We start from the raw sequence: 24,873 nt of genomic DNA, 5'->3' as shown, positions 1-24,873 counted from the left end.
AGACGACCACCACTGAACAAGACACACAAGCTGAAACGTCAAGACTGGGCCAAGAAACATCTCAAGACTGGTTTTTCTAAGGTTTTATGGACTGATGACATGAGAGTGAGTCTTGATGGGCCAGATGGATGGGCCCGTGGCTGGATTGGTAAAGGGCAGAGAGCTTATTATGAACATGGTAATAAATCTGGTCAATTTCTAGCAAACCAGCTAAAAACAAATAAAGAAAAAACAACTATATGTGCTGTTCAAGATTTATCTGGGAACACAATATATGAACCGATACAAATAAACAACATTTTCAGGGATTTCTATAAAACGTTGTATTCACCACAAATAAACCCATCTAAAAAAGAAATTGATCAGTTTTTGGACAACATAACTCTTCCAAAATTATTAGACACTCAAGCAATGGCACTGGATTCACCACTGACACCAGGTGAACTCCAGGAAGCCCTGATAAGTATGCACAATAATAAGGCTCCAGGTCCAGGTGGCTTTCCTGCAGAATTCTACAAAGAATTTTTCTACAGAACGTTGTTGGAAATTAAAGAAAAGAGCAGACTTCCATCAAATATGAATTCTGCAAACATTAATCTCCTGCTAAAACCAGGCAAAGACCCTGTATATCCCTCAAGCTATCGTCCAATATCCCTTATAAATGTAGACCTTAAAATAATCTGCAAAGCTCTCTCAAAGAGACTGGAGAAAATAACCCCCCTCTTAATTCATCCTGACCAAACTGGTTTCATAAAAGGTAGGCACTCATCAACAAATACACGCAGATTACTTAATTTGATAGACTACTCATACAGTAAAAACCTAGAAACTACAATATTCTCTTTAGACGCAGAAAAAGCATTTGACAGAGTTAACTGGAAATTTCTTTTTGCAACTTTACACAAATTTGGTTTTGGATCCTCTTTCATCAACTGGTCAAAAATATTATATAATTCCCCAACAGCTTGTGTCAGAACAAATGACCAGACATCCTCCAGCTTCTGTCTCTTGAGGGGCACCAGACAGGGATGCACACTCTAAACTTTTCATATTGGAGTGGTAAAGGAATCAAATATTTAGAACATATACTAGAAGGAACAGAATTTATTTCATTTGACGGACTAGTTACACAATATGGGATCAACAAGAAAAGATTTTTAGAATATCAACAAATTAAATCCATAGTAAAAAAGAAATTTTAACCCGGTCAAGTTGAACTACAAACACCACCAAGTGTGGTTCAATTTCTTACTCTTAAAACCCCCAAATTACTATCCAAAATATACAGAATGCTTTCTAAAACAGATGAATCAATATCACTTCCTATTGCAAAATGGGAAGCGGATTTATCAGTTAACTTAGACCTAAACTTCTGGTCTCAGATTTGCTTAAAAACCTTTCATCTAATTAGAAATCCCAGTCTTCAATTAATTCAATACAAAATATTACATAGAGTGCACTATACAGGTCATCGGATGTTCAAGATGGGCTTTACGTCTACCAACAACTGCTCACACTGCCAAACCAATTCACCGGACAATTATATCCACGCTCTTTGGTTCTGTCCACCAGTTCAGAAGTTTTGGCGCGAGATATGTGAAGACTTATCGAAGTGTCTGAAATGTAACATTCCAACTTCCCCCTTAGTGTGTTTGTTGGGCAGCTTAGATAATGTCACTTCAGAAAAGAATATCGCCCATATGGTTTTCACTGCCCTATGCATAGCCAAGAAAACAGTCCTCATGAACTGGAAAAATAAAAATAATCTTAATTCTAACCAATATAGAAATTATCTATTAGATTACATTAGTCTTGATACAGCCTCTGCCACCACATCAGATCAATTGCTCTGGGCTCCTTTGATCAGCTCCATCACCTAGTGGGGGTGGGGGGTCATAGTTTGGTCCCGCCTTCACTGTTGTGATTGGTGTGGGGGTAGGGACAGGCCTAGGGCGTCAGGGGGTTCCCCAGAGGCATCTTCCTTGGGGGGCTCAATCCGGGGTAGCGGTCATGTCCGGTTAGGGGCTCTGTTGGCTCTCGGGTGACTGTTTCCTCGTGGCTGCGTGCAGCGGGGCTAGGGGAGGGTCTGTGCTGACGGACGTGGGTTACTGACCTGGTAGCCTGGCTGCCCCTGGGTGGGTCCGGGATGGGCGTGAGGTTCTGGGTTGGGTGGACTGTCCCGAGCTCTGTGGAAAAGGGTAACACCACCTGGGTCTGGGTGCAGTTCCCCCCTCCAGGGGCAAGGGTACCTAGACCCGGTTCGTAGAGTACGCTTGGGGAGTGTGATCGTGTGTACAGCGTCTCTTTATGTCTGTCTCCACGTTGGTTGAGTGTGGAGTAAGTGCATATGAGAGCATGAGGGTGGGAATGGATGTTTGTATCTGTGTGTGCCTGTATGTCTGTGTCTATATGTCAGGTTGGGTGTCAGGCGCCACCTCTCTGAGGACATCTCAGGCCCTCCAAGGTTTGGAGGCCTATCTCCCCCCACCACCACTTCCCCTGCCAGTGGCGGACTCCCTCAGACATCGGTGCGTTGGTGGTTCTTTGTGTCTGGGGATGGGCATCCAGGTACACACCGGCTCACTCCTTGGCGGCCGCTTGTCGGGGCCTGGAGCCTGGGGCTCGCTCGGGCCACTTCGGAGGTGGGGTGCCCCCGGCCTCTCGGCCTGGGGCTCGGTCACTCAGGCACAGCTGGCTGCCGGCGGAGCACACGGGCGCGTCACTGCAACTCCCCCTGGCTTCTGCTTCGCGGCTGCTGAGTGAACCCTCATCCGGGACTCTCCTCAGCTCTTTCTGGGACAGTGGCGCAGCTGCCCCTCTGTTGGTCTTCCTTGGTCTCTTGTGTTCTGAGGGCCTCTGGATGTCGGGAGTTTTGATCTCCTCCATACCTGCTTCATGCCCTGGGGGACGGGGCTGTGGCCCCCCCACACCCTCTAGCAGATCATTACATGAAGGAACCTTTTAAAAAAACAAGCGCGTCCATGCTCACAGGTGTACACACAGGTGATCACACCCACAAACTACACCCTTTTTGGCTCCTACCTCAAAGCACACTGTGTTCTGTTGATCTTATGTGCTGCACAATAATGTTTAATATTTAGTATTTACTGTCATATTCCCATATATCATTGTGATGTTGTTTATTCTATTACTCTTGTTCTCTTCTGCTTGTTTTCCTTTTTCTTTCTCAACAGGTGATCCAGCTGATCGATATATGCATTTTCTTTTTCTTTCTTTTTTTTTCTGCCCATTCTGTTGGTTTTTGTTTTTTGCCCTTCTCCCCCGTCCCTCTTCTCAGCTGTTTCTCTTTCCCTCTTTCTTTCTCCCCTTCTTTCCCCCAGTCAAGTCTGTCCCGTATTCAGCAAGTGAAAATAAAATAAACAATAAAAGGTGACTCAAATAGACCATTATGGCAAGGCTGGGATGGTCAATTTGGTAAAGTAAATCCGTTGGGCATCTTTCTTTGCCTTTAGACAATAATTCTGATGGCAAAAGAGCCAAACGGGACAGGCAAAAAAAAAAAAAAAAAAAAAAAAGTAAAGGGCAGAGAGCTCCAGTCCGACTCAGATGCCAGCAAGGTGGAGGTGGAGTACTGGTTTGGGCTGGTATCATCAAAGATGAGCTTGTGGGGCCTTTTCAGGTTGAGGATGGAGTCAAGCTCAACTCCCAGTCCTACTGCAAGTTTCTGGAAGACACCTTCTTCAAGCAGTGGTACAGGAAGAAGTCTGCATCCTTCAAGAAAAACATGATTTTCATGCAGGACAATGCTCCATCACACGCGTCCAAGTACTCCACAGCGTGGCTGGCAAGAAAGGGTATAAAAGAAGAAAAACTAATGACATGGCCACCTTGTTCACCTGATCTGAACCCCATTGAGAACCTGTGGTCCATCATCAAATGTGAGATTTACAAGGAGGGAAAACAGTACACCTCTCTGAACAGTGTCTGGGAGGCTGTGGTTGCTGCTGCACGCAATGTTGATGGTGAACAGATCAAAACACTGACAGAATCCATGGATGGCAGGCTTTTGAGTGTCCTTGCAAAGAAAGGTGGCTATATTGGTCACTGATTTGTTTTTGTTTTGTTTTTGAATGTCAGAAATGTATATTTGTGAATGTGGAGATGTTATATTGGTTTCACTGGTAAAAATAAATAATTGAAATGGGTATATATTTGTTTTTTGTTAAGTTGCCTAATAATTATGCACAGTAATAGTCACCTGCACACACAGATATCCCCCTAAAATAGCTCAAACTAAAAACAAAAACTACTTCCAAAAACATTCAGCTTTGATATTAATGAGTTTTTTGGGTTCATTGAGAACATGGTTGTTGTTCAATAATAAAATTATTCCTCAGAAATACAACTTGCCTAATAATTCTGCACTCCATGTAGATTTTTCCAGTTATACAAAAAGATGGATTATTTTGGCTCTTACTACGGCCAAACGGGTCCTGCTAAGACATTGGCGGAAAAAGAACCCCCCCTCCCTATGAAGAGTGGCTAAAGACAATGGCTAAGTTGGCGTCTTACGAAAAAGTGACTTATGGTTTATTAGACAAATTGCATCAATATGATTGTATTTGGTCCCCCTTTACAAGCTGGCTTTCTGTAACTTGAAGAACAGAGGAGTAATGACAGAGTGGTGGTGTGGGAATTGGTGTGCGAAGAAAGAATAGGATAACTTCACTTTGTTTTGTTTTTGTTTTGTTTTTGTTTGTTTGTTTTTAAACTATTTATTTATGTAGTTATCCTTAAGCTCTGTTATTGAAGTTTAAAATGAAATAAATAAAAATTGTTGATGATAAAAAAAAGTTTAAACTTCAAAGCTCATGCATGCATGCACATCCAGTGCTCAGTGTCTAATTGTGTGTTTGTGTTTTTACCTTTTTGCAGTAGCGCAGTGAAACATTTGGGCGGTGGATAAATAATGGAAAATAAAATTCAGACTACAGACAGCTTCAGGTGAGTACACGTGGTGCACAAGGACCAAAGCTCACCTTCTCAACCTGGACAAAATGAATTATTTTACACTGATACTGTAAACTTTTGTTTGTGTGTCAGGTTTCCATACATCGGAAACAGCTGCTGCATCTGTAATTCTGTCCGTCCCGAGGAGAGTCCACACTCTACATCCTTGGCTCACCTATAATGACGCACAGGTGCTGCACACAACTAGATCTGCAGCTTGTGAGGAACAGCAGCACTCAGCCTACATCCTGTTTTACAAGATTAACGTAAGAAGACACAGCATCTCATCCTGAAGTGAGAGAATGGCACGCCAGCTGCAGCCTAATCCAGTCTCTCTTCTTTTCTTTTTTCGGTGCCCAGACACCCTTCAGTTTCATCATGTCATCCCTAACAATACAATGTAGAGTTGGATGGAGGATGAAGACAGCAGAGAGCAAAAGAAACAGGTAAGAGCAGACAGGTAGTCAGAGTTAACAAAAACTTTTAAAGCCAGTGTAGCTTCTGTTTTGAACACATTTATTGATGACAATTTTACATAAATAAGCAGTGTGTTATACTGTTATCAGATGTGGAGTCTCACTAACCACTTTAATAGTGACTTGTGTCCCAAATACTGTTTATTTGTCTTAGTTACAGATAGTGAAATAAAAATGGAAAATGATTGTTTCATAATTGTATACTCAGCTTGGTCAAGACAATAATTCGAGAACGAGAAGCGTAGGATTTTGAATTGATACCATTGGTGCATCTACTAAAGTTCTGGGGTCAGTTTGAATATCAGTGACCTTGACCTTGAGTTCAAGTTTTCTGAAAATCTTGTGAATGCTACAACTCTGTGACGAGAAGTAAGTCTCCTAGGTCTTTAAATTTGTATATAGGTGAATCTAGTAGGAAGCTGAAGGGTTGCACTGCGGGCCATCTGTAGAGGTGTAGAGTCAACAACCTGTCTGTGAACGTGGACAAAACAAAAGAGATTGTTGACTTCAGGAGAGCACAGTGGGATCACTGCCCACTTAACATGAATGGATCCTCTGTGGAGGTCGTCAAGAGCACCAGATTTCTTGGTGTCCACCTGGCGGAGAACCTCTCCTGCTCCCTCAACACCAGCTCCATAACCAAGAAGGCCCAGCAGCGTCTCTACTTCAAGCAGAAGCTGAGGAAAGCCCATCTCCCACCATCCATTCTCACCACCTTTTACAGTGGGACTAACAAGAGCATCCTAAGTAGCTGCATCACTGTCTGGTATGGTAACTGCAGCGTATTAGATCGCAGTACCCTACAACGGATTGTGAGAGCAGCTGAGAAGATCATTGGAGTCCCTCTCCCCTCCTTATAACACCCGCTTGCTGGAGGACCCCACACAGCCTTCAAACACACTCTTCACCCTGCTGCCTTCTGGAAAGAGGTCCCAGAACATCCGGGCCCTCGCTACCAAACTACGGAAAAGTTTCTTCCCACAAGCCGTCAGACCCCTGAACACTCAGTGACTGCACTGGCACACGCACACCTTCACACATGTCACTACCAAGCACTTATCTGCAGTATCTCACACTCATACACATACATACAGACACCAAGTTACTTTTGCACAATACTCAGCATTTTGCACATTTCCATTGTCTTGTGTCTGTTTCGTCCTGTTCTGTCTAGTTTTGCACTGTTTTGTCTTGTTTATTTTTGCAATTTATGCACACTGCACTTTATGTAGTCCTGGGTTTGTCCGTATATGTCATATATAGCACCAGGGTCTCGGAGGAACGCGGTCTCATTTCACTCTGTACAGTACCTCTGCACGTGGTTAAAATGACAATAAAAGCCACTTGACTTGACCTGTATTTTGTAGCAGTTGCTTGGAGACGAGCACCATACAGTTCAAATGAGCATACATTCCAAAATATGCAAATGAGCCCCATACATCATAATGCTGATGTTTGCTGTTCAGGGTATGAACGTTCTATGCTGAAAGTTTATAAATATACAACCTTTGACTGCTTGTTTTCAGTTGAACTTTTGCAAAGCTGAGGAGATTTTGGCTGCGATCACATCAAGTCCAAAGATGTTTAAACTTCTTTTTCACAGAAAGGTAAGTTTGAAGAGACTCGCAGCACATTTCTCTGAATGTTTTCTTATGGTAAATAAGCATTTTTGAAACTTTTAAGGAAGCTTCTTGGATGATTTCTGTAAAAACTGAATTTTGAATCCAAATGAAGGATATTGTATTTTCTTACCATATACTTTGTTTTATGCCATTACTGATGTTGCTTTTCTTGTTTCTAAACAGAAATCACACAAACAAAACGTGGCAGAGAAGGAAATTCCTTCTACGTCTCATCAGAGGTAAAGAAATGCGCCGCTCTTTAATGCTGCTGGAGATATTTATAGCAGTGGTTTAGTTGGAGCTGTTTTATTTCCCTTTTATTGGTGTTTTGTATTTACATCTTTTTTACTACTTCTAGTCTTGTCTATAATTTCTATTGATTCAGAGATTAGCGTTTGAAAATGTAGAGTGTAAATGTACAAAATACATGATTTTGTTCCATTACAGTTATTAATTTTTATCTGCAATCTCCAGCATGTACTCCTTGTTAAAAATTTCCACTTTGAAAAATAACATTTACACTTTTGTCCTCATCAGCATCCCGGATGCTTGTGTTGCTGAAAATGGTCAAAAGAAGAAGAGAAAATGGAGACACCTCTGCTGTTCCTCGGTTTGCTTTTACACGAAACATATGAAATGCACATTCTCTTTAAATTGCACTTGTTAATTTAAAGTGACTTTACTTTTTTAATAAACTTATGTTTGTTCGTCCTCTGCAGCAAACTGACAGCGATGCAGAGGCAGAGAGCAGCACTGTGAAGACACAAAAAAAGTGTCGCTGGTTTCTTTTTAAATTCTGGAAGGTATGTTTTATGGAAAGAGTCACTGTCATCAAGCATTTACTCATCACAGTTAAATGCGAAGAATTAAGAGCAATTTAGCACATCCATGTCCTCAAATTAAGTTCAAAGATGTTTAAACGTTTTTTTTTTCACAGAAAGGTAAGTTTGAAGAGACTTGCAGGATGTTTCTCTAAATATTTTTTATGGTAAATAAGCATTTTTGAATCTTTTAATGAAGCTTGATGGATGATTTCTGTAAAAACTGAATTTTGATCAGAACCAAATGAAGGATTTTGTATTTCATAGGACAAACTTTAAAACTCAATTTAAAGCATGAATAAATTGTTTTTAATTTATTTAAAGATATTCCTATATATCTGCTTCATGAGCTGACAGCTCACTGAAGTGATAAATAATATGAAATAATACCAAATTTTCTAACTGGACACTTTTCATGGAGAGACTCCCTTGGTATGTTTGTTTTATGCCATTACTGATGTTGGTTTTCTTGTTTCTAAACAGAAATTACACAAACAAAACGTGGCAGAGAAGGAAATTCCTTCTACGTCTCATCAGAGGTAAAGAAATGCGCCGCTCTTTAATGCTGCTGGAGATATTTATAGCAGTGGTTTAGTTGGAGCTGTTTTATTTCCCTTTTATTGGCATTTTTCTTCCACCTTGTGTATTTACATCTTTTTTACTACTGTTAAGATTCAATATTGAGGAAGGGTACAAGAGGTGATCGAAGAATAACCACACTGGTCCGGCCGGGTGAAGTCAAACGAAGATTTTAATGAATACACGCGTGGGAAGAAAACTCTGTACGCAGACAGGAAGTAGTCTTCGACTTACTCAAAGCATGAACAGATATTTTATAGCATCAGGGTTTATTTACTGACGCCCCTTCATACGTCACATACATTTTATACATAGATCAGATCAATATCATGACTTTTCACCTAGAAAATCATCTTCTATTTTCATGGCTAGCCCTTCCTGTCTACCTTTCAGTTCTTGTCTTGTTCCTCTTTCTTGCCGAGACACCAAGAAACGGTTCCTCTTTTACCAAGACAATTTTGCAGTTACAGCCAAACATAACTAACCTCTCCTCTAATTTAAAGTGTGTGTGTGTGTGTGTGTTGACCTCACATGCTCTTTGTGTCACCTCTTACACTTCTGACCTTTTACCAGACCAGAAGCTCACTGAGACTATGTGTATGTCTTCTACTAAATAAATGTTTTAATCAAGAACCTCTACTAAAACCTTAATATAAAATGATAAAGCTATCTGTTACATTGTTAAAGCCTCGTCTTAGCCTGCGGCTCAAAATAACTTCCTGCTCCTTTCTGCATACAACTTCCTGTCAGCCTGCAACTCAGTCTTTCTGAAAGAGACACTGTCTAAACCTTGGAATGCAATATCCATGCTGCAAATTATATTATTAATGCAATAACAATTATTTAACAATAGCAGTAAAATAATTTCCCTCCTCGACACTCCCCCTTTTGACCTCTGAAAACCAGAGGTCACAATACATTGTGTCCTCACGCAGACCCTTCTCTGGTGGTCTCGAACCTCGAGATCTCCAGGATCCTCGCCCCTCCTGTGGTCGCCGAGATCAGTCTTCTGCAAAGGAAACAAAACACCTTTTCTTGCATCTCCCTAACTTATCCTATCTGGGACTCTTTAATTAAAAGCCTGATCCTAATTATCTTCTTAACTTATTGACTTGTATTTATGTATACTCTTCAACGTTACTCATCACTTTAAAATCCTTTTAAGCGCTGGTTTCACGTCCAGTTGCTCGCTCTACTTTCCCTTATCTGATCATCAACATCCTATGCACAAGTTGTCGCTGCTGCAAGTTAATCTACTCCAAAAGAAAACAACCACTTCAATCAATTAAGTTTAAGCATATAAGCAATTACTCCTGTATACATTTCATCATAGCTAAATGCTGCCTTGAAACAACTCCTATGTGTTAACACTAACTTCATTTTAAAACCTCACATTTCCTATGTTATCACCTGTTTTGGTATAACCTTTTTATTTCATTTTGCTCCCTTAATGTAACAATACCTTCTAATTCTAATGTATCAGACTTAACCAAAATATATGCTTTCCTTCCTCTTTGGTCCTTCTTTAAGTTCAGTTAAAAGCTAAATGAATTTAAGGCCTTTTGCCTGGAATCAATACTGTCATGTGTGTTTCCTAACTCTGTGTCTGTAAGCGTGTGCAATCCTTCATGAACTCATATTATCCTCACAGTAGATTGGCTAATCATAGCGCTAGCCAAAGGCTCGTGACCCTCCAGAGACAAATTTGAGCCACAACTCCTTTAAAAGCACAAAATGCAATATGTATAAAATAGTTATAACTGCACCTGAAATACAAAGTTAACATCATCATAAACATCTTATGGTCATCAAAGCAATGGGCAGGGCTGCGACCCAATTTAGCCCTGTCTGCACAAATTTTAGCCAACTTGTTTTTCAAATTTAGGTTCATCCTCTCTACCTCTTGCAAATCTTTATTTTTGAAGTGAGTACCATTGTCTGATCTAATTCTCTTGGGAAACCCATGCCTTGGAATGTAATGATTAAGCACTTAATCACGCTTTTCGCGTCTTCACATTTGGTCGCCCATGCTTCGGGCCACCCAGTCAAAACATCCACACCCACCAACAAATACCTCACCCCACCTGGGCCTGTATCAATCATGTCGGTATAATCAATCACGACCTCTTCTCCTGGCCTTCCTGGCATGAGAACCTTACCAGCTTCAGGTTTTACTGCTGGCTTTGGGTTGTGTGCCCCACAAATTAGGCACGTTCTGGCCCTTTCCAGTATCATCCTTCTCAACTCAGGATGCCACCATCGGCACAAATTTCTCTCCATCTGTTTCACTCCCACGTGACCAAGCCCGTGAGCCTCATTCACCTTTTGTTCCGCCATTTTGGCCGTTAAAGCGGGACGCCCATCTGGCCCCCTCCACAAACCGCCATCTTGCCAGGCTCCTTTGTTTTCCCACACCCCCTTTTCCTCTGGGGATGTCTCCTCCTGAGCCTGTCTAACTTCTCCCATGCTATTAGTGCTACCCTCCTCTTCTGGGGTTACCTGCACCAGTTGTCTCTGTCCTTTGTAGCCCGCTGCTTCCTTTGCGGCTTCGTCAGCTTTCTGATTTCCTCTTGCCACCATACTGTCTGCTTGTGAGTGGCCTTTGCATTTTATAATACTTACCTCGTCTGGGTCCTCCAGGGCCTTTTTGTGACAGATGGGTGCATTAGTGGCCGTTCTGAACCCGGCTCTCTTCCACTGAGCCAGTTCCACATGAGCTGCTCCAAACGCATATGCTGAGTCAGTGTAGATGTTCACTCTCATGTTTTTAGCCAACCTCAGGGCTCGAGTTAGGGCTATCACTTCAGCTCTCTGGGCCGACTGTTGTCCCTCGATTTTTCCTTCAACCTGGGCTTTCTTAATACAGTCATGTGGTTCTCCTGACCCCATTAGGTCTGCCATATTTATTCCTTCATGTGTGAATATCAGATTTGGCGCCTCTAAAATTTTGCTGAACCTTTGTTGCGTCAGTGGAGTCATTGTGAATGCCTGTGAGTTCACATAGGCCACTACACTGTGTGTAGTAAGCACTTTCAGTGGGTGTTCCCTCACTATATGTGCTGTTTTCTGAATTATCTTTGCTACTCCTGCTGCGTGTTGTGTGCATGTGGGATGCCTTACTTCTGTTGAATTTAATCTTATGCTGACATACATAAGTACATCCCTACCTCCCCCTTTTTTCTGAAACAACACACCATTCACAACTCCCTTTGTTTCTGAAACATCAAGATAAAATGCCTCATCATAGTTAGGTGTGGCCAGATCTGTGGCTCTTGACAAATCCTATTTTAGTGAAATGAACGCTGTCCCTGTGTCCGGCGTCCAAGGCAATTCAGCCTTCAGATTTCGAACACTAACTTTCTTGATCATGTCCCTTAAAGGTGCCGTTTTACCCGCATAGTTCGGAATGAACTGCCTGCTGTAACCTGTCACGCCAAGAAAGGAAAGCAACTCCTTCACAGTTCTTGGTTTTGGATGTGTCAGAATTTGGTCTCTGTGTGTGTTCATTAACCCCACTGATCTGTGTACGATCACCCGGCCCAGGAATGTTACCTCTGGCCGGACCAACTGCAGTTTTTCTTTGCTCACTTCGAAGCCACACTCCGCCAATCTGTTCAACACCACGAGCGATGCTGCCGTACAGGCCGCTGCTGACGGGGCTGCAATAAGAAGATCATCAACATACTGTATTAATTTACAGCCCCCTGGCAGTTGACATGGGGACAATGCCTCTTTCAACACCTGATTAAAAATTCCTGGTGAGAGTGCAAAGCCTTGTGGTAGGCGTGTGTACCTAAATTTGCGGCCTCTGTATGTGAATGAGAAAATGTCTCTGAGTGACTCGTGCAGTGGGAGACAAAAGAATGCATTCGCTAGGTCAATACATGTGAACCACTTTTGGTCTTCAGTTTTGTGCTTCTATTATGGTCTGTTAAATGGTATGTCATACTTCAGCCGGAACAGGACAGGCGAACAGTTAGCTAGACCCACATCTGTGGGCCCTGCGGACCACAAAGTACCAGGCAATTTTGAGAGCTCAGCTACTGCATCAGGATGATCCATTCTTTCCCTGCCATGTATTCTGGAGATTTCTTTATGTTCTAAGATCACTACATCGTTGGACAAACAAGTTATGCGATATATTTTACATTTTGGTGCATACCAGACGTTTGGAATTTGGGTGCCTTGCCAGCATGCGTTGTCCAGCGCCCGCTTGACCATTGGTCCCAGATCTCTTGGCCCATGACCCTCGTGGACCGCCAATGTAATGTGAGGGGCTGAATCCTCTCCCACATTGTACCAAGGCAGTTGTTCATCAGTAAATTTCACAGCCGCGGCCACACCTTCTGGTCCAACATAAATGTTATGTGTTTGCACATTCCACGTCTGTCCCTCAAGATCAGACTGGAACTGTTCCCGATAGATATCATTATCTTCCCTATCATAAAAGAGTGTAACGTGGAAAGGATCTCGCGGTGGGGAATAGACGGCCAGGCTCATTATCCAGGGTTTCCATAGCTGATAATGTCTCAGAATGCCTACTTCCACTAGCCTCCCCCAGTAGATTTCGGCAGTGGGTTGTTCAGAGTTCTGGACTAGATATTGAGTCTTTGAAGGTGATCCCAGTTTCACAAGCAGGTCCCTGCCCATGAGATTTTCCAGGCACCTGTGAGGACACCACATATTGGTGCTTCAAAGTCTGTTTTCCCAGCTGTGTCAATGCTGGATTTGTCAATGGCAGTGTCATTGGAATCCCGGAAAAGCCTACCACATTAACTGTGTGACAGGAGAGTGTTGCACTGTCTGGTGTGTCTTTCAATGTTGAGTATGTTGCTCCAGTATCCACCAGGAAGGGCAATTCAGTGCCTTCCACGGTCATCGACAGCATGGGTTCTGCCGTTCCCACCCTGTTCAGTTTCTCCGGGCTCCATCAGTATTGCTCCCCCTCCCAGCCCCAGTCGGCTACTGGGTACTGGGGGGCTGGTGCTGCATTCGGGTTTGGAGCCTGATGTGCTCCCCTGTAAGCAACTCTTTGTCTTGGGCCTCCTTGTGCCTGGGGTTGATAGCCTCGCCTCTGATAATTTCGCTGCGATTCAGGGCATTCTCGGGACCAGTGTCCTTCTGCTCCACAGCTGTAACAGGCAGTCCAAGACACACTGCCAGGATTCCCCGGATTCCGAGCCCTTTGTCCTCCCCTCACGGATCCACCACGCCCTCTCTGCGGTCCACCGGTCCCCCAATTCCCTACGGGTTGACGCTGCCTTGGTGCATTGGCGGGCCCACGGTCATCAGGGTAGAGACCCGGATCCTGATCTGGCCAGTCAGGCACAGGATCGGGCTGAGGCCTTGCCACCATTATAGTCTTATTTAGTTCTTTCGGTTCTTTTTTCTTCGCATTATATTTTTCGCGAGCCTCACCCAGCTGCAGCCTAAGCAGCTGCGCCTGTGCTTCATCTAACTCTTTCTTTTGTTTGTTCGTCAAATCCTGTTCCTGCTGAAGTCTGTGGGTCACATGTCTCTCCCACTGCACCGAGTCTGCAACGGCAAAATCTGGGTTCTTTTCCAAGTCAACTGCAACCTGGTTGGGCAGCCCTGCCAGCACTGCCGAACGACACCACGCTCTACTTTCACCCTCCTTCCCCGGATGTATTCCTGTTCCTAACAACCATTGTTCCTTTGCTTTAGCTAAACACTCTCTGGGTGTGTTTTTGGGATCCCAAATAATTTTTGGAATGGCTCCAAAGTTAGGAGTTGGGTCCTTCTCCCGAACTGCATCTGCTAAGTCACTCTGCACCTCATGATATTTCAGGTCATTTGCATATCTGGTTGTTTGAGCTATCTGCTCTACATCTGCTAACCCACCACCCAGCATACAACGTCCGGCCAAAGTGCGAAAGTCGCCCAGCGCTAATTCTTCTCCTTCCCAATGTTCTCCCTTGGTTATTGGTGGAAGTTGTTTAACCAATGCTTCCAAATCTCTCACCTTATAGGCGCGATAAACTGGTTCGTTCTTTGGACCTGCTATTAGAGGCAGACTTAAACCAGGGTCAGGAGCTCCTTGTTCAAAACTCACTCTTCTACTCTTCCTCAACTTTCCTTTCCCCTTTGAGCTCTTAAATATGGGCTGTCTCTGTGCTTGGTCTCTCTTCACACTTCTTTTCCTCAAAATTAGGCTTGTACTTGGTTGGGGTTCAGCTCCTCCATCTTCGTCCTCCTCATCGTCTTCTTCTGATGACGTCGCACGGTCTTCATTCTCCTCTTCTGGCCCTCCCTGCATTACTCTCTGCTTTATAACCTCCAATGCCGTTAATGCCTCTATGGACGCACGTAGGGCCTCATGCATTTGTCCACACACTTCTCCTTCAGTTTTTAACACCAAGCTCAGAGGTATTTTATCACCCAGCCCTTTCTGTTGGGATATAATAGGTTTACTTACCTCAACCTCCATCGCTTGGCACTCTTTCTCTGCTGATTTTGATACTCCAGGGGAAGCCAAGCGAACAGCTTTCTTAAGCTGTTCGAGCTGATCCTTCAGAGGTTTGCATCCCCTTTTCCTACTAGGTGTCGCACCCGAGCTGTCAGCCATTCTCTGAAACACAGACTTACCTCTTCCAATGGTTCCTCGGATTAGTGTTTTTCATTTATTTTAAACCCATTAACGGCGCTGCGCGTCCCTTGTATACTTTACAGCAACACACCCTCAAGGGTCCCTCAACTTGTCCCGTGCTAATAAGTCTAAAACCAAGAAATCACCTTTATGACATTATGTCAAAGCTTTCTCCATGTTGCACAGCCTGCCACAGGTCTAACAAAAAAATCGCTGCCCGAGAAGGCTCCCACATATCAAGGTGGTCGTTTTCACAAACTTCCAGCAAACCCTCAAATAAACAAAACAACGACCCAGGCAGGCTTCCAGTTCAGCCTCCTCAATTTCTATGCACACTGAAAACTCATGGGGAGATTCTTCTGTCTCCCCGTGTCCTACACAATTCACCTCCAAATGATCCCCTACAATTGAAATTTCAGTGTGGAATGACGCAGAGATTAACATTTCCTTATTTATTCACTATATGTAACCTGAATTTTCTCTCTCTTATCAAATAACAAAGGTTATCTTTACAATTTGTTATTAAACTACTAATTAAGTTGCTTTTTATGGTGTCAGTGATAAACTGCCCCTAAAAAGTCCACTTTATTGCGTGCTCATTGAGTTACTCCTATCAAAACTATTTAACAAGTTCAATTTGCACATACTCATTAATTTGTCACGCTTATTAGTGGCTCATGGTTGCTGAAAGCCTATGTCTGACTTGACCACAGAGTTAGAGCATCATTCAATCCTCTCAGGATGACCACTCCACTTACTCTGCATCCAGTCAGCTCATGAATTAACAACCCTTGCAGACTGTAACCCTTTTATTTTTTGTTTATGCCTTCAAATCCACCTTAAATCTTCTTTACCTAACCGTTGGTTTTAAACACAAACAATTCTTATATTCTATTTTGAAACGCTGTCACCATTCATATATTTACAATGTTGTTATTTACTAAGCCAGCATTTTAACTGCAGACATTTATCCACATTTGCAAACAATAATTATAGAGCTGAATGACACACAAAACCGAAAGCATAGTCCTCTCATGCGCTCTGCATCAGCTGCCTCATTTGCATGCACACACACTCTTCATCTAAGAATAGCAGCAGGCAGTCAGTGCATTGCTGACTCGACCCACAGAGATCTTTTTTAATACAGAGACGTCTTATATTTACAACTGCACAGATTTTAAACCTTTTAACACCTATCAAATTTCGACAAATTTAACATAACCGTTTTTTGCAATCAATTAACCAGTATCAAGACTTTAACTGTTTCTGGCCTCATTTCTAAAATCCCTAACTCAATTTAAAAGCGTCAACCAACCCAAACTTTTTGAAGTTTCAGGTTAAAGTTACACGCCCGAAATCCACTTCTGCTGGCCAAAAAAGCGCAGATACCGTTGCAAACGGTAAGGAGACTCTAACTCCTAGCTATTTTGGAGGTTCCCAAGTTCTCCCCGGTTGCCAACCGTACTAACCCTATTCGCCGATAGGTCAGGGCCAAGCGTCCTTGGCCGGGAGGGAGCGTTACCTCCGAGAACTGCGCTTCCTAGCAGACTCGAACTGCCGTTCTAGAATAATTTATAATACTTTGAAACAACAATCAACACCCGAAACAAGTGTATAACTGAAGTAGGTGCAACCTAGTGGTCAAATGGAGACTCCAACTCACAAAATGACCACTCAGGTCCACTCTTATGACCAAATTTGGACTCTAACCAACACAATAACCAATTCCCTACCAAACTACTTGAGACTCTAACTCAATTTCTTTGGGACTTCAACCCAGTATTTAAACTTTTCTTATCAGACTCTTAACTACTTTCATTTCTTCTTAGCAGAACTCTAACTGCTTCAACTCATGAGATTTTCATCAAAATCAAAACAGACATCCACCAGTAACTTCAGTGAGTAGACTTAAATTTTATCATATCCAATTTGGCACACTTTGGAAATAATTCAACAGGTAGTGCCTTACCTTTTGGATAAGCCGGCTTATGCCCACTCACTTAGACCACTGGAATTCACGTCTGCCCGTCAGACCACCCAAGACCCCGGATTTCTCCGTCCAAACCTCCAACTCTCCTTCCCCAATAACCGGACGAAGCCCCCAAATGTTAAGATTCAATATTGAGGAAGGGTACAAGAGGTGATCGAAGAATAACCACACTGGTCCGGCCGGGTGAAGTCAAACGAAGATTTTAATGAATACACGCGTGGGAAGAAAACTCTGTACGCAGACAGGAAGTAGTCTTCGACTTACTCAAAGCATGAACAGATATTTTATAGCATCAGGGTTTATTTACTGACGCCCCTTCATACGTCACATACATTTTATACATAGATCAGATCAATATCATGACTTTTCACCTAGAAAATCATCTTCTATTTTCATGGCTAGCCCTTCCTGTCTACCTTTCAGTTCTTGTCTTGTTCCTCTTTCTTGCCGAGACACCAAGAAACGGTTCCTCTTTTACCAAGACAATTTTGCAGTTACAGCCAAACATAACTAACCTCTCCTCTAATTTAAAGTGTGTGTGTGTGTGTGTGTTGACCTCACATGCTCTTTGTGTCACCTCTTACACTTCTGACCTTTTACCAGACCAGAAGCTCACTGAGACTATGTGTATGTCTTCTACTAAATAAATGTTTTAATCAAGAACCTCTACTAAAACCTTAATATAAAATGATAAAGCTATCTGTTACATTGTTAAAGCCTCGTCTTAGCCTGCGGCTCAAAATAACTTCCTGCTCCTTTCTGCATACAACTTCCTGTCAGCCTGCAACTCAGTCTTTCTGAAAGAGACACTGTCTAAACCTTGGAATGCAATATCCATGCTGCAAATTATATTATTAATGCAATAACAATTATTTAACAATAGCAGTAAAATAATTTCCCTCCTCGACACTACTTTTGGACGTCCTCCAAAATGTTTCAACTTCAAAGCTCATGCATACATGCGCATACACTGCTCAGAATCTTGACATCTTTCCTAATTTTGTGTTTGTGTTTTTACCTTTTTGGAGCAGTGTAGCATGCGGTGGGAAAAAAATAGAAAGTCAAACTGGGACTATAGACTGCTTCGGGTGAGTACACGTGGTGCACAAAGACTCACTTTGTCAAAGTGGAGAAAATGAATTATTTTACACTGATACTGTAAACGTTGCGCGTGTGTGTCAGGTTTCCAAACATCGGAAACACCTGCTACATGAACTCCTGCCTGCAGAGCCTCCTCAACATTGAGGAGTTCATAAGAGACATCAGGCGTCAGGGGGTTTTGTGGAGCACAGATCCAGAAGCTCAGCTCTTAAGGTGCGCTACGTCAACCTTCTACTTTCTTCAAAAACCTGAAGAACAAAGAGATCTAACAGCAGAAATGTCTGTTTACCCTTCCTTTCTACAGAAGGCTTATTGATGTCAGGGACTGTCACGAGTCAACAGATTATGGCCTTAAAGATCACCACCTAAGAGCTTTTAAGAAGGCATTCAGCAGTCAAGCTCCTGAATACACCGGCAGTGCACAGAAAGTGCGTCAGCTATTTGGACATTTCGTTTTTTGCTTTACCTTCTGATTTTGATGTACTGTTTTAAATCTCTCTGCTTTTCTTTCAGGACGCTCATGAATTCCTAACATTATTCCTCGATGAGGTCAAAAGGCTCGCACCTCACCTGGAGAGGAACGCAGCTCTCCTGGGCCAAAGTTATAGCTGCCCAGTAGAAGACCATCACATTTTTAAAATGGAAAACATGAGGACATGCAAGAGGTAAGCCTGTCTTTCAGAAACGCAGAGCTGGTTGCAATATTTTCATATACCTCTTTTCCACGTACCTGATCTTTACTTTAACTACGTTACTCCTGAAATGTGTAGCTGCGGTCACCAATCATCACAGCAAGAGGAATTCACCAGCTTGTCTCTAGACCTTGTTCCAGAGGGGTCTATTATAAACATGTTAGAGACATACTTGAAGGTAAGATCACAAATTCCAATAGAGTTGTCGTATCAGCGATCTTAACACACCTTTTTTGTTAGTGTTTGTGTGCATGTGTGTGTGCATATGTTGAGATTTCTTTCTACCATAAAGCCTGTCTTCTCTGTGCTGTTGTTCAGGAACAAGAAATAGAATTTCGCTGTGATTGTGGAGGGACGGCCTCAGAACTGAAGTCGTCTTTTGATACACTGCCAAGGTGAGTAAGGTCACATCAGAATTGATCGACTGACCAGGTTTCCAAACTGTGGCGCATCAAATATCAGAGTTCTTCGAGACAATACTTGAGCAGTCGTTTTCTCCCATCTTCTGTTTGTGTTTGACACTCATTCTTCTTATTTTCTACCTTGTTTGTGTTTTTTTTCTTTTCTGCCAGAGTTCTGATCTTGCATCTGAAGAGGTTTGGCTTTACACAAACCTACAAGATTAAGAAGGTGGATGACCCCGTCAGGCTGCAGAGGGACTTGGTGGTGCCATCCAATCAGGTAAAAACAGACTGCAGAACGTCTCAGGCTACGTCCACACTAGCCCGGATAGATTTGAAAACTCCGTGTCCACACTGGCGTTTTCAGTCATTTTCAAATAGTTGTGCGTCTGCATTGAAACGGCCGAAAACGCTTACGTTCCAGTCCTGCGCATGCGCAAAAGTGAGTGAGAATTACAGAATTTGAAGAAAAGCTATCCGGAGCATGTACAAACTGATATTAATCTTTTTTAGGGCTGTCAAAGTTGAGAGCAATCAAAACAACTGCTGTCTAATGCACTCGGCTTATCTTTGTTTAATTGCTCACATGACTGCATCACATGACCAAAATGCGTCATCGTTTTAGAAAGTCTGCGTTTTCGAGTGTCCACACTGCGATGGGACAACTCCGTTTTGAAATGTATGCGTTTTCGAGAGCGTTTTCAAGATGCTGTGTTTTTCCTTGAGGAAAACGCCGTCTCGGTGTGGACGGGAGGTCAAAGCGGAGAGAAAACGATGCGTTTTCAAACGAAAACGCATTAGTGTGGACGTAGCCTCAGCAAATCAGCTTAATTATGGCACTGATGTGAGACTTTATGAAACTAACACTCTTTGGATTTGTTCCTTCTCAGGGTGGTGGCTGTTATAGTCTTTGCAGCATCATCAGTCATTATGGAGGCACAGAGTCAGGTAAAACAACAGACTTGTGACAAACAGAAAATGAAACTTGCTACTTTTCAGTGAAGGACTCACACACAAAAGCTTTTGATGTTCTAAGAAGCACTAAGTCAAAATCACTGTTTGCTTGAATCAGTTGACTTCCAGAAGTTGGATTCATTTGTCTTAATGTGATTTCAGGACACTACATCTGTAGTTCTGTCCATCCTGAGGAGAGTCAGCACTCTACATCAGATCGCTGGCTCACCTATAATGACGCACAGGTGCTCCACACAACTGGATCTGCAGTTTGTGAGGAACAGCAGCAGTCGGCCTACATCCTGTTTTATAAGAGAAACGTAAGAAGACACAGCATCTCATCCTGAAGTGAGAGAATTTTTAAATGTCCTGTTACCTTGTTAACCAGTTTTGTCTTCATTCTCAGTTCTGAAACAGGAAATGGAAGGAAGGAAGGAAGGAAGTTAAGGTCATCATCATGCTGAGAAGGAAAAGCAGTCGTCCCAGCCCACCATCGCACACTGGAGGACAAGTATAGGTAAGTATTGCCCTCAGGAGGGAGGGTCCTGCCAGAGAGCCTGGTCCTCCCAAGATTTCTTCCTCCAGGAGGGAGTTTTTTCTTGCCACCGTCGCCCCACATTCACTGGTCTCATCAGCAGGGACATTTTTAACCTCCTAAGACCTGAACTTTCATGGCATGCATTTTTAATTCCTCTGTGCCATTTAGGTTGATTGGGACCCGATGAAGGTAAAAACCAAGACATCAGATTCGGACTATCTTTTTTTTGTTTCTCAAAAGAATGAGATCCACATATGAGGACATTCATTTTAAATTTCGATTGAACAGTGGCAGTGTCATGTCCTCCCTCATAAGTGGATATCAGGTTTTTGAAGAGCAAAATTTTGTATTTTGGTCTAGACAACCCAAAATGTTATGTCTACATATGTGGACACCAGGTCCTAGGAGGTTAAAACAAAATCTACTAGAGATCGTCCTTTTCTGGACCAGTGTTTGGCTTGCTCTCTGGGAACAACAAATTAGTGCTGTCAGCGTTAACGTCATTAAGTAAAATGACGTTAACACTGACAGCACTAATTTGTTGTTATTATTATTAATATTATTATTAATTTATTTGTAAAATAAATTAAATAAAAAAAACCAAAGAAATGATTTAATTCTTTATTTTATTTTGTTTTATTAAAATCAAAATAACAACAAAAACAAAAATAACTAATAAAAAAATATTAAAAGTATTCAGCAGTGTTTTGTGAATCTTGTAATGAGCCTTAGTTAAGTTGATGTCACAGAAGTTTCTGAATCATTTAGATTGTTCAACAAACTGATTCACTCAGGTAAAGATGGTGAGCTGGAGCAATGGTACCCTTGGAGTTCAGTTTAAGTTTTCAGACAAATATTCCCTCGATCAGTTGCAGCTTCTGCTTTTAAATAAATGATTTAGCTGCAAATGTTTAGCTACAGGTAGCAAAGTCCAAAAGTGACACCAGCCAAACATGCAAAAAATGCAAGATGGTGGTGCGCACAGATACAGCGGCTCTATGCTCTCCACTTACCCAATTTCACTGTGCAAGAAACTGCACAATGACAATAAAAAGCTCTAAGTCTAAAACAGTTTCCTGTCCAGTAAAATCGGGCAATTATTCGCTCCAGAGTTTTATCCTACTCCAGGTGAGCAGCCATCGACTTGTAATGAGCCAGCTAAAACAATAATTTCTCAGTGGCTCTTCTGGCACCAACAAGTGGGTGTGTTCTTCCATCGTGCAAGTGTCACGACACACTGAACATGGTCTGAACATGGATTTTCCCTCGATATGTCTTTTCCACCAGTACTATGGGGTATTTGTGAATATCCATGACTGACCCGGCCAGGTGGCCAGCTGGTCTTTGGACAGGGTCACGGCAGTTTCAAGGTTCAACAAAATCCCTTTCACTGACAGACTGAAGGAAAGCTCCTCAAAAATGGAGGGTCTTCAAGCTCCTCAGTGGCAGGAAAAGGTTTCCCGGACCCAGTGTTGTATATTTGTTTCCCAAAAGATTGAACTAGTGGAGAGAAATCAGGTTCTGAAACCATCCAGAGGACAAAGTCTCCAACTGGTTTGTGGAAGTCCAGTTTCTCCAAATTAATCAGCGGGTGAAATGTCTCTTCATGGATGGTTTTGATTCTGTTGTTATTCACGAACAAAGCCCTCAAAGCAGCATCTGAAAGAAAGTCATCTTTCATTGTTGTCTCCAGCGTGTTAAAAGAGAGATCGAGCTCAGTGATGAGTTTTGAAGCGGCTGCAGGGACTTCTCCAAGGTTTTGGCTCGAACAGTCGAAGGATGTTGTTCACAGTGGTGACACTGTTGACTGGTGATTGACAAGCACTGAGATACTAACATGACAAACACAAGAAACATCATGACTTATTCTCCTGAGTGCCTGCAAAACACAAACACAAAATCAAACTCAAAGCTTTTCTCTCAGGTGCTGGTGTGGCACAATCTAATGATAAAAAAGGTCATGCTAACAGCTTTTGGAGCACAGCTGCACAAAATAACAGCTTTTGGAGCACAAAATGCATTACAGGTAAACCCAGTACCCAAACATGTTAACAAGGATAAAGAAAAAATCTGAAACAAAAGCAGGTAGTGTGGTGATTTATGTTGTGAGGATGCTTTCACTCCCATCAAAGTCACCCAGTGTTGAGAACCCAAATGAGCCCAAAAACCTCAAGTGGCTGCAACCAACAGCGAACGTCAAGAAGTGGATACTTGCATGTTGAGCCAGAAACATGCAGAAAACCCAAAAGAGGCAAGACAGCACATCTTGGTCCCACTCAGGCAGTACGAACACCTGGAAAGAGGAGCCCACAGTTCAGACCCAAGGTCACTGGTAAGGACACCAGCCAGTTATAAGTCTAGTTTTAATTTTCATTTTAGTGTTATGGCCTTTCTAAGGGTGGCCAGACCATAATATGAGGGTGATCCACCCCTGTCTGACCCCAAGCAGCACATCACACAACCAGTACAATTTTGATGGTGATTTTTTTTCACAGTGATTGAATTCTAACAAAGGAAAGGAGCGAACTACAGCTTCGGGGTGGACCCCAAAACAACAAACAAAAGGGACCGTATCTAAAGGATGTACAAAACTTATTTATGAAAAGAATAAAACCAAATGACAATGTCTTATCTCCCTAACTAAGAAAAACATGAGAAAAGGGTAATCAAATAAAAAGGCAGTCCACCCCTACATGCTCCTGTATAAAGAGACGGGTAACACAAAGCCTGCAGGTTGAGGTCCATGGCGGTGTCATCTTATATGTTGTCTCCAGGTCAAGGAGACAACATATAACATGGATAGACACAGATTTCAAAATAGCCAGCTGGAATGTTAAGGGGTTGAATAACGGGATTAAGAGGAAGAAAATATTAACATATCTAAAGTTATCAAGAGTTGATATAGCCTTTATTCAAGAAATGCACACGTGTAAGTCAGAAGCCTTAAAACTTAAATGTTCCTGGGTAGGTAAAGTCTTTTCCAGTCCTGGAACTGGTAAAAGTAGGGGAGTGTCGGTTCTGATTCATAAAGCAGTTAGCTTTACTGAAACAAAAGTAATAACAGATAAGGAAGGTAGATTTATATTGGTTTATGGACAACTACTGGACACACCAATAATTTTATGTAGTATCTATGCACCTAATGCGGACATACTCACCTTTTTTCACAACCTGTCACAGTATCTTTTGGAATTAGAAGGTGCACAAATAGTGGTAGGAGGAGATTTTAATCATATACTGGATCAAGACCTAGATAGATCACTTCCTAGGAGAGGCACAGAGAGTAAATCTGTAGTTGCCATAAGGCAGATGACCTCAGATTTAGGTCTGAATGATGTTTGGCGGACAATGCATCCAGAAGGCAGGGAATATTCCTTTTACTCTCCGCCTCATAATGTTTATACTAGAATCGACTACTTTCTTATTTCTGAAGCCTTAGTGAATAACTCTATAGATTCAAGTATTGGTAATATAGTATTCTCGGACCATGTGCCAATTTTTCTATGTCTTGGAAATATTTTACAGATTCCTCAAAGCCGCAGATGGCATTTAAATGTGTCCTTAATTAACCCTTTAAGACCTACCATAGAACCAAGTCCGCCAGAGCTTATATTATATTTTTTCATGCTGTAGTGCCATTTTTGGGAGCATTTCAAGTTGCTATACATCAATACAACCATTATAGCCCAAGCTTTAATAATATGTCTGCATTAGGTGCACAGTAATTACACAAATTGCAAAAAAGTGCAATAAACTACAAAAAAATTGAAAATTGTTTGTTTTTTTAACATATATTTCTAGTCAGAGAAATTTAAGAGGCTTATCCCTCAAAACTGTAAATACAAAAAAGTTGCACAAACTAGTTTCCCACCACAGGAAATTTATTTTAAGTGTCTTCATAGTTTTATTTTTGAAATACACCAATTTTTATACACTGCAGGAAAAACGAAAATAAATATTATAATGCAAATTTGCAAAATAACAGCATGTGCATCAAAATAAACTATTTCCAGCAGTGCAATATGAGTCCTAAGCATCCCAGAAACGACACAGAAAGTCATAAACTCAAACATAACTTTTAAAAACACAAATATAGGCTCATAAGGCCCCGATCGTAAAAA

The 24,873-nt window shown here is 42.1% G+C and overlaps 1 protein-coding gene and 1 long non-coding RNA gene across 2 annotated transcripts; both read left to right on the top strand.

The window, feature by feature from the left end:
- Nucleotides 1–2,059: 2,059 nt before the first annotated feature.
- Nucleotides 2,060–7,679, top strand: LOC113014590 (uncharacterized). The gene is made up of 5 exons (XR_013904806.1): nucleotides 2,060–5,237; nucleotides 5,332–5,417; nucleotides 6,974–7,054; nucleotides 7,253–7,308; nucleotides 7,607–7,679. It is a non-coding gene; the product is annotated as an uncharacterized LOC113014590 (long non-coding RNA).
- Nucleotides 7,680–18,079: 10,400 nt separating this feature from the next.
- On the top strand, nucleotides 18,080–21,285 carry LOC145419337 (ubiquitin carboxyl-terminal hydrolase 37-like). Its single transcript, XM_080296514.1, has 9 exons — nucleotides 18,080–18,380; nucleotides 18,472–18,595; nucleotides 18,681–18,832; nucleotides 18,938–19,037; nucleotides 19,178–19,254; nucleotides 19,432–19,540; nucleotides 20,151–20,208; nucleotides 20,377–20,534; nucleotides 20,621–21,285. The coding sequence occupies exons 1-9, from the start codon at nucleotides 18,277–18,279 to the stop codon at nucleotides 20,624–20,626; spliced, it is 888 nt and encodes a 295-aa protein (XP_080152640.1). The 5' UTR covers nucleotides 18,080–18,276; the 3' UTR covers nucleotides 20,627–21,285.
- Nucleotides 21,286–24,873: the final 3,588 nt, after the last annotated feature.

The sequence above is a fragment of the Astatotilapia calliptera genome, chromosome 22 (assembly GCF_964374335.1).
Source record: "Astatotilapia calliptera chromosome 22, fAstCal68.1, whole genome shotgun sequence".
Taxonomy (NCBI): Eukaryota; Metazoa; Chordata; class Actinopteri; order Cichliformes; family Cichlidae; genus Astatotilapia; species Astatotilapia calliptera.
The sequence above is the reverse complement of the archived record's forward strand: the minus strand, read 5'-3'. Positions and strand labels throughout refer to the sequence as shown.